Raw genomic sequence first — 10,494 nt, 5'->3', positions numbered from 1 at the left:
CAGCAGGCCAAGCAGCATCAGAGGAGCAGGAAAGCTGACTTTTCGGGCCTAGACCCTTCTTCAGAAAAAGGATCTATGCCCGAAACGTCAGCTTTCCTGCTCCTCTGATGCTGCTTGGCCTGCTGTGTTCATTCAGCTCTACACCTTGTTATCTCACATTATTTTGATTGCCTTGTTGTTTAACTTTGCTAAATCCATGTTAATGTTAAAAGAATGTTAATTCTTTTGTTTAAGCTATAAACTTGGTGACTGGTATCCTTTATTGAAAAAGTCGGATTAGAAACCATTGGGCTCAATTTTGAGCTTCATTGAATGCTTTAATTTTACTGTGCTGTGAATACAGGAGTGGGGAGGCTGATTTGATTTGGCTGTTTTTCTCCATGTCGTAACAACATGCATGGAAGATGTTATAGCAAGGGTTCACCAGATTGGTTCCCAGGATGAAGCAGTTGTCCTGTGATTAGAAACTGCATACATTACATTCTCTGGAGATTAGATGAATGAGAGATGATTTCCTGGAAGATTCTGAAGGGGCTTGACGTAGAGATTGCTTCCACTGATCAGGGAATCTAGATTAATCCTACGATAAGGGTTGGATCATTTGGGACTGAGATGAGGAACTGTCATCAAATGGTTGTGAATTTATGGAATTCTCCATCCCAGGGGCTTGTAAATGCTTCATCATTGAATATATTTCAGACTGATATGGGCAGACTCTCAGGAAAAGGGATGGATATGAGGAGTTAGCAGGAAGTTGGAATTGAAGCTCAAAGTCAGTCACGATTGTATTAACAGGCAGAGCCATACAATGGGTCATATTGTTTGCTACTGTTTATTTAGTGTTTTTATAACATCAGCAATATTTCTCAATGTTTGTATAATAACATGCTTCGTTCTGATTCAGATTGATCAGTGGAGCCCTCGGTTTAAAAATCTACTGTCTGAAAGACCTCTGCTGGCACTTTGTCCATGTCTCCCTGAGTTTGAGGCCTGCTGGTTAATTTATGTGCTCAAGGGTTTGAGCTATAGGGAGAGGCTGAATAGGCTGGGGCTATTTTCCCTGGAGTGCTGGGGGCTGAGGGGTGACCTTATAGAGGTTTATAAAATCATGAGGGGCATGGATAGGGTGAACAGACAAGGTCTCTTCTCCAGGAGTGGGGGAGTCCAAAACTAGAGGGCATAAGTTTAAGGTGAGAGGGGAAAGATTTAAAAGGGATCTGAGGGGTAACGTTTTGTTGCAGAGTGTGGTATGTGCATGGAACGAGCTGCCAGAGGAAGTGTTGGAGGCTGGTACAATTACAACATTTAAAAGGCACCTGGGTGGGTATGTGAATAGGAAGGGTTTAGAGGGATACAGGCCAAATGTTGGCAAATGGGAAAAGATTAATTTAGGATATCTGGTCGGCATGGATGGGTTGGAGCAAAGGTTCTGTTTCCGTGCTGTACATCTCTATGACTCTAAGTAGACTAAGAAAGACATTTCTGTTGTACTATGGAGTGAGTACAGACATTTGATTTTATTCCATATATTTCCACGTATTTCTAAACTGCTTTAAATGAGCTTTCCTGGCTGAGTTAGGATTTTAATTGTGAATTTTGATGAGCAAAAGTATGTAGACGATTCCTTTGCAACCAACCTAAATTTCTTCTCATTCTGATTCTAAGTTGGGTTAATTTTTGTGTTTTATCATAATGTGGTAATAACTGATATCTGTTTTGAAGGCAAGTGTTGAGCTCAATGTAATGATTTAATGCATTTTCAACATTGCATTGACACACAATCTGTAGTTTGACATTTATGCGAAACAGCTGATCTCAGTCTAGTTTTATTTACAAGAAATGATAGGGAATGACCTTGAGGAGCCGGTCTCACAATGGTTTAGAATTTAGAACTGCAAAGCAAAATTTCTAAACAATAAATTTTGAAAACGTTTGAGCTATTTTGTTGACATCCATAAAGCTGTCAGAAACTAGATCTGTATTAGCAGCACGACTGAGGACATAGTGTAATTGAACCTGCTTTCTGACTGAATTCTTTCAAACCAAATTGTCTTTTTCTAAACAGAGACCAGAATTCCAGAATCATCGGTTCTGAGGAAGAGTCATTGAACCCAAAATGTTAACTGTGATTTCTGTCCACAGATGCTGCCGGACCTGTTGAGCCTTTCCAGTGATTTCTGTTTTTGTTTCTGGTTTCCAGCATCTGCAGTTCCTTCAGTTTTTTTATTAGAGACCAAATTACCTGTAGCAGAACAACCATTTGATAAAAGATGGCAAGGGAAATTGTGATTCCGGTCAATAATCTCTTTGACAATCAAGACTTCTTATTCCGATTTTATTTAGGTGTTAGTAAGACTATTGTAATTAAAATTTCTGAAGAGAGTTCCCTGGACTCGTAACATCAATTCTATTTCTGTCTCCACAGGTGCTGCTAAAGTTTCTCCAGCATTTTCTATTTTTGTTTGTATCATTAAAATTTCACTTTGTTAAAATGAATGATACCTTGAAGTGATATCTATCACTTGTTGTGAAAAGCTTGTCTTGTCCTATTTGCCCAGCGCTCACTAACCTACATTGGCACCTGATAATATCTTGATTTTAAACTGTTTATCTCTGTCCAACTTCCTCTATGTCTGGAGCCCTACCGCATGCTGAAACTTCCTTGGACTTTAGAATTCTCCCCCAAACCTCACGTCTCCAAGTCTTTGCCTTCACAGCAATTGAAAAGCAGCACATTGAACCACACCGTTTCTCCCCGTCGCTACTGAAACGCTAACTTGAAATTTAAACTCCAGTCCTAGCTTGGGGCTTGACATCACTATATTCCAACTCAATGATACTCCACTGAGTGGTATTGCACTACTGTCACTGTTAGTGGTTATATGCTGGGAGCATTGAATACCAGGCTGCACATATATCGGTTCGGTGTGGATATGTAGTTGTAACAGATTAATATTGAATTTCATTTTGCAGCCGATTATGTGTTATTAAGTATTATTTTTTGATAGTGATGAGGAGTGCTTAAAATGTTGACATTAGGTCATGGCTAAACTATAGAGGTATGAGAGATTTAATATTAGGCGTAAAGATGTAGCAACATAAATAGTGATCAGTGCCACCCTAGATTTGAATGGTAGAGGCTGCATGCAGGTATGGAGAGAAGGTGGTGTTTTTTTTTCTGTTCTCTACATGCTCTGAAACTAGAAATGAGTCTTAAGGATACCTTATTACGTGTCTAGAAATGCAGGCCTAATCCTTTCATCACTTACATGTGTGGACTGTGGCGTGAAGCTTGTGATTTCAAATAAACCAACTTTTCTCTGACAAAGGAGCAGTGCTCGGAAAGCTTGTGTTTTCAAATAAACCTGTTGGACTATAACCTGGTGTTGTGTGATTTCTGACCTTGTCCACCCCAGTCCAACACTGGTACCTCCGCACCATGATGGTAATGTCACTGGGCTAGTTGATAAAGGTCCTGGGTTCAAATCCCACCAGGGAATATGGTAAAACTGCAATTTATTTGACAAAGATCTAGGGCTGGATGTTATGTTTCCCCCTTCCCATGTGTGTTTTCAGTGAGTGGGCATTTAATATAGTCCAGGTGACTAATGGGTGCTGAAACTGGCAGCTTGCCCACTCTGTGTTTCTGCCAAAATGTAGTTTGGAGCAAATGAGCAGGACTCGGATTCCCGTTTTCAAAACAAAAATGATGGCTTATAAACCAGCAGGAAGGAAGGAATCCCCGACGAGCAGGTGCCTTTTGTGGATTGGGAGATCCTCCTGAAGACAACAACCATCCTTTCTCACTCACCTGCTCTGCAAAGCACCCGCCCCACACGACTCCCTCCTGCTCCCACTCGGTCCAAGATTTCCCAGTTCCCAATATATCTCACTCCTGGTTCCATGGGGCTTGCCTGCAGTACCAACTATGCCCACTAGTTTGCTCATGGATACTACCAGGACTTGTAGAGCAGAAAATCCCCAGAAGTCTTAGTACTGGTGCCATGAAAGTATCATTGACTGTTGTAAGAACCTATACATGTGACTCCTGACCACACTCATGTTGTTGACTTTTAAATACTCACTGAAACCAGCGAGTAAACCATTCCATTCATTAGGGATGGGCAACAAGTGTTGGTCTAAATCAGCAATGTTCACGTCCCATGAAAGAACAGAGAGAAAATAATCACCTTGGGTTGGTGAAGGGGGAGAAAATACCACGGAAAGGAGCACACAGTTTTAAAATATGGCCTTGCAGGTGTTTCTGTGTCAGTCCTGTCTCTCACCATCTCTGCTCCCAGCCAGTGGGTTTAAAGTGAGTGCAAACTGCACAGTTCAGTGATTGAAAGCCACAGGCACTGAGCTGCATCTCTTAGAGATGATACAATCGCTGCACAGTAGTTGATGAGTACAAAGTGTAGATAATGATATAGTTTGCCATATGTATGCATTAGTGCACATGACAGTAGTCTCTGTGTGGGTGCTGTGCCTTATCAAACATGCAATTTTTTTCAGACGTGGGCCAGACCAGGTGACAATGGCTGACTCTCCTCCCTAACTACCCTCTGAAATGGCCAAACAGGATGCACTAGAACCACTGCAGTTACCAGATACATCACCGCAGTTAAGATGGTAGCTCACCTCCACCTGCTCAAGGGCAATTAGGGGTTGACAACAAATTGCAAGTGATGCCCACATCTCATAAAGCATTTTTAAAAAGTATTAATTTACGATGTATTGTGGAATACGCATTGGCAAGCCAACTGCATTGCGTTATTTTGTTAACTGCAATGCAGAGTAACAGCCTTATAGTGAGAGATGGTGATGCTATTCGAACTTTAATGTTCAAGCATTGGACAGAAAGGATACTGAGAACACAGGAAAATGGAGACTCCTGACTGTGCAGATAGATAGCAGCTCTCTCAGTAAAACCTTGCTACAGTCATCGTAACTATAAAGTATCACCATTTGATTTCTAAACCTAAAACAGGGAACCCACATTTTTATATCTTGCTGTTGGTTACCTTTAATGGCTGAGAAAGGAGAGAAGGTTCATTTAGGGCAAACAGGTGGAAGCCACAATCCAGGGCAGAATGATCGAGCATTTTGAAATGAATAGGTTAATTGATGATAGCCTTGACACTTTTTAAAAAAAGAGGCAGGAGTTGTAATCGACATGGAGTTACAGAACGCAGTTGGTAAGAAACATCTCAGAATGGATTCCTTCTTAAAATTCAGGCATATTAAAGTAGAGGGAATATTACAACAAGGGTAGAAATTTATTTGACAGACAAGAAACAAAGTATTTGTTCAAATGAATGCAACCAGGCAAGGTCTGGAAATGATGTATCCCAGCTGTAAGAGAGCACAATAGTGGAATTAGTTCTGGATTGTTCTAACTAAGGGAAAATGAGTTGAGACTTTAAAGTTCTGTGGTTAGCCCAGATCTAACTAATTTTCAGTGTTGATTAATCCTAAAACTGGGAAATAATGTATTATTGTAGATAAATGATTTGTAGTTTTTATGCAATGGACATGCCTTTGGCACCACTTATGGAGGTCTAGTTAAGTAATTGCTCTCATAGTTTAATTCTGGATGATTTTCTCATATTAATTCTTCTTGTTTTCCGTCTTATTTGCAGAATTCTATTCGTCATAACCTTTCTTTAAATAAATGCTTCATGAAAGTGCCAAGGCAGAAAGATGAACCTGGTAAAGGGGGTTTCTGGCAAATTGATCCACAATACGCCGATATGTTTGTTAATGGTGTATTCAAAAGGAGACGGATGCCAGCAACACACTTTAGCGCCCTCAAACAAAGCAAACTCCCATCTGTAACCACATCTGAAGTCTCGATAAATCCGTCAACTGAACCTTTTCTGTCTTACTCTGGGCCTGGACATACTTCTGTGCGGTACATGGAAAATGCTCACAATAATCCGCTTTTCAACTCTTCAGATAACCAACGAACTGCAAGCAAACGCAAGCAAGCCTTGCCAAAGCGAACAATGAAGATGTCCAGAACTACCAAGTCTCCACTGCTGGCTCATGACGATAGAGAATCTGAATCACTCAAGGGAGACTTTGACTGGGCCTCAGTCTTTGATGATGTGTTCAATGCAAACGGGAGCAATTTTGAGGACCTAGACATCAATGCAGCTTTGAACTCTCTGGGTACAGAGCTGGATCTTACTGTGCAAGGAAGGCATATTAGCCCACAGTCTAAATGGTGCTCCATGGGGATGGACCAGGTTCTTGCGGAAACCACCAGCCAGGCTTCCCAGTTTGAAGATTTTACATTTTTCTCTGATGCGCAAAGGCATCCATGGGAGGAGATGAAGGAAGAATTCCAAATTACCCCTTTGGATATAGATCAAGGCTTCAACTTCTATGAAGGATTCTTCAATGAACTGCATCAATGGGAAAGAGGAGACAACTTTCTGTGACAAGACTACGTTCCCCTAATGATCAATCTTGAACCATTTGCTACATTAGCATTAACGCTCTTGATTATTGGAAATGTACAGCTTACATGAAGTTCCTTTATACTGTTGAAAAATGACCCGTTTGTTATTTTTTATCGTTTATAATTTTTACACTGGAATACCATTTAAGAGATTTCCGTCATGGTTGAAAGAAATCAGTCTGAAATTCTTAATAGTTTAAGATCATACCATCTGATTACATACCAGATTGTACCACCAGAGGTGCACAATACTGCAATGTTTCAAAGGGATGTGTTCTCAAAGCTATTTGCCATTTCAGATTCTTTCTTTGTTCAAAGCCGAAAATTGCTCACAATTGCACTTGACACTTTGGAAGACAATGTTGCTGAAGTGAAAATATGAAGCCAATAGTCAAGTCAAGCAAACGTACAATGAATGGAACTGTGATGGCACTATTTACATACAGTTAATTAGGAGCTAGCTAATTCTTAACTGAAATGGTTCTAAGAGCTTATCCTTGCTAGTTGATCCAAAAATTGTACATTGAAGTATATTGCACTTACTCCTAAAAATGACTAACCCTAACTTGTGTTAAAATCAACTTCTGTTAACTTCCAGTTGCAGTGTTTCGCCATATGAACTTGAATTAGAAATACAGGGCTAAACTAGAAGTCATTTCAAGTTAATTTTCTACATTTTTTTCTTGACTTGGCTATTGAATGAATGTTGAGCTTTGGTTCAATGGCTTCACAGAATCAACACACTTACAGGATGTAAGGCACAGTTTTGACCATATATTTTTCCATAAAAGACTTATTTTGCTCAGACGTACTAGTGTTAAAGGTGTAGTTTTTTTTTTCTTTTTGGAATTGATTTGGTGACTAACCTGAGTGAAGTTCTCAAAACAGAAGGGACGTGGGTAGGATTTGATTCAGTTATTGTTTGGAACTGCCCTTAATCATGACAAACTCAAGGTCTAAATGATTGAACACTAGAAAGGGCAAATGAACTTGCTGCATATCCTACAGTGACACAAGCATCTTGGGCTGCCTGCATTAGCATGGATCTTTTTAAAACAAAAATGTAATCAAGTCATCGTGATTCTATGCAGAATTCCTTTACTTATTGTGTTGGAACTGCTGCCTTAACAATGAAGTTATGGAGGGTTTCCATCCCGTGACTTTTGCAAAGAGCTGCTATGTAATTCAGAAGATGAAATGAACAACGTTTGCTGAACTGTGTAACTATGCCAATCTCTAATTCATGAATGCAGACTAGAGATAAACTCATCAATCTTTGAGCTGAATGGATAAGTAGTCACTGTTAGATGCTTGTTTTGTAACAGGGAAGTCGATGTGTTTGCTTGGGTCACTGTTAATTGACCAATGGAGCAAATCCCCCATGTGTGCAATCTCCCATTTTCTATTCTGGTTAAATGCTATTTGCCTCACCGCAATAAAAATTGTGGGGTTTAAAGCCCATTTTTCTAGAGTTTTATTTGAGTAAACAATAATTACCCATCATATTTCCAATTAGAAACAAATGCTGCTTTGTAATACCAGCTTTGTAATACCAGCATCATGAAGAAAATGAGTTACTTTGAGTAAGGTGGATAAAACTTTGATACACACCATAGCAGTATACATGAATATAATATGAACTATTATATGTAGGATGTAAATTTGAATCTGTTTGAAGTACATTACTAATTGAACCAGTCTGGATCCACTTTAGTTCTAGAACTGCCCACTCAATTAAGGGTTGTGGTGAGTGGGGGGGATAAATGGAGCTGAGTCCATGAAAAGATCAGCCATGATCTTATTGAATGGCAGAGCAGGCTCGATGGGCCAAGAGGCCTATTTCTGCTCCTATTTCTTATATTCTTATGAAAAACTCATAGAAATATCTACTAGCTAGGTCATTCACAGTTGGAGTTGTTGTTTTCAGTCATGAAATGTGGGAATTGCTGGCTAGGTCAGCATTTATTACCTATCACCAATTACCTTTGAGATGGTGGTAGCGAGGAGCCACCTTGAACACTGCAGTCCATGTGCTATAGGAACACTTATGACACTGATAGGGAGGGAGTTCAAAGATTTTGCCCCAGTGACACTGAAGGAGCAGTGATATGTTAGCGCTTGCATATGCTTTTGCGCAGTGGGTTTGTTCACCATCATGGGTGAGCGAAGAACGTTAGAAAGGACGATCTGGAATCATTATTTGTGGGGCGATTTTTAACCATGAGCAGTCGAAATGGATGTGAGTAAGGCTGATTGCATTTCGACTAAAATCGTCGATTGTTTCCTTTTAAATGGGGTCTGTTGTCGTGTGTAATCTCGAAGATTGGGTGGCAGTGGTGACTCGGTGGTTAGCACTGCTGTCTTACAACGCCAGGGACCTGGGTTTGATTCCACCCTCGGGCAACTGTCTGTGTGGAGTTTGCACATTCTCCCTCTGTCTGCGTGGGTTTCCTCCGGGTGCTCTGGTTTCCTCCCACAGTCCAGAGATGTGCAGGTTTGGTGGATTGGCCATGGGAAATACAGTGTTACAGGGTTGGGGTGGGTCAGTGTAGATTGTTGGGCTGAATGGTCTGCTTCCACACGGTAGGGATTCTGTGTATAATCCTGTCTGATTGGAAAATTATTTTGGGTTGCACCATCGGTGTCCAATTCTTGTTAGGCACCATTTGTAGTTTTTGAATAGATAGTGATTTGTGGAAACTTGAACTAATCCAGTGCATCCTCACATCTGGCCAAATGCAGAAAAATACTAGGAATCTTTCTTGAATGTCACCAGCAATGGTGTGTGGACTTAGCCAGACATTTCAAAAGAGCTTCTGATTCTTTTCAATCTAAATGTTGGATGCACTGGTGAGGATAATGTTGGGCTGGACATCACCCCCACTGTACAGTGGATAGGATTAAAGAATGGAACAGCTGTACAGTATTGTTAACTGTGAACACTGCACTGTATTTGACTTTCCCCTTGGAAATTGAGTCTCTGACATAAAGGAAATGACTTTGAGAGTGCCCAACTGTTTAAACCCAGACTTTGATCTGTTCGCAGCCAAATATTCAAAGTATCAGAGGGAGAATGCAGGAGTCATACAAATTCGGTCTTTCGTTAGGGAACGTAGAGTGTCTGTGTGAGTGTACTGCATCAATGTGAGTTACAGCCTCTGTGAAAGGCAACCTTTGATCAATCAGAGACAAAGCATTTCTGAGAGCAAGTGTATCACCATTATGGTGAAGTCAGTAAATGGCAGAGAACACGAAAGCAAACTGGGGACTTCACATTTCTGTGGAATTCACTACCACACTGAATTGGAGGTGGTCTTTATGATGTGGCATCATCAATTGAACCATTTGGGATATAAACCTTGTCATTTTGTTCCCACAATTTTAGAGGTCATCAGAGCGGAGAAGTTCTCAAACTCCTACTTGCCTACACTATGAACTAACCTTTCTCCTGTGACTTAAACACATGCGCAATTATATTTTCTTTAATATTGGAGAAAATGTCATTGTTTGCAACAAAGATAATGATATCCTAAAGCTAACAACAGTGTAAACGACTGAACTCAAAACATTTTCCACGGACACCTTTTTAGAAAAGCCTATTTCTAGATTTCCAATAGGTTAATTAGGATCTATTTTACCAAATAAAGTGGCATGCTTCAAAGTTTGTATGTATTGTATATTAATTAAATTATCGTCTTTGGATGCAGACTAGCCTATAACCAATTGGATGGGAAAGGAGTTGAATAAATAAAAAAAGGCTGATTCTTTTTTTGAATGTGATTGTTCTTTTAAATATTACAATGATTTCCTTCTATAGTTATTAGATTGAAAGTAATGAAAGAAACTTGTGCTGAATTGAATTATAAGGGCTGTAATGAAATGCAAAAAAGGAAGCAGTCGGTTAGAAATTTGTAGGCAAAAGTTATTGGAGCAAATCTAACCAATTCAAAGAACAAATACATTTTAATTAGGCAGCTACTTACTGGTAGGTCTTTGGTGTTTTGCTAATTTGCTGTATTGTTCAGTTC

At 39.9% G+C, this 10,494-nt stretch overlaps 1 protein-coding gene across 1 annotated transcript in view; it reads left to right on the top strand.

Annotated features, from left to right (window-relative positions):
* Nucleotides 1–7,927, top strand: part of foxj1b (forkhead box J1b) — a 23,191-nt gene extending 15,264 nt beyond the window's left edge. The window contains exon 3 of the mRNA XM_020513309.2: nt 5,643–7,927. Coding sequence (XP_020368898.1) covers nt 5,643–6,446 — 804 coding nt within the window. The 3' untranslated portion in view covers nt 6,447–7,927. The remainder of the gene's footprint in view (nt 1–5,642) is intronic.
* The last annotated feature ends 2,567 nt before the right edge of the window (nt 7,928–10,494 follow it).

This window comes from Rhincodon typus, chromosome 21, assembly GCF_021869965.1.
Source record: "Rhincodon typus isolate 14 chromosome 21, sRhiTyp1.1, whole genome shotgun sequence".
NCBI classification, from domain to species: domain Eukaryota; kingdom Metazoa; phylum Chordata; class Chondrichthyes; order Orectolobiformes; family Rhincodontidae; genus Rhincodon; species Rhincodon typus.
The sequence above is the reverse complement of the archived record's forward strand: the minus strand, read 5'-3'. Positions and strand labels throughout refer to the sequence as shown.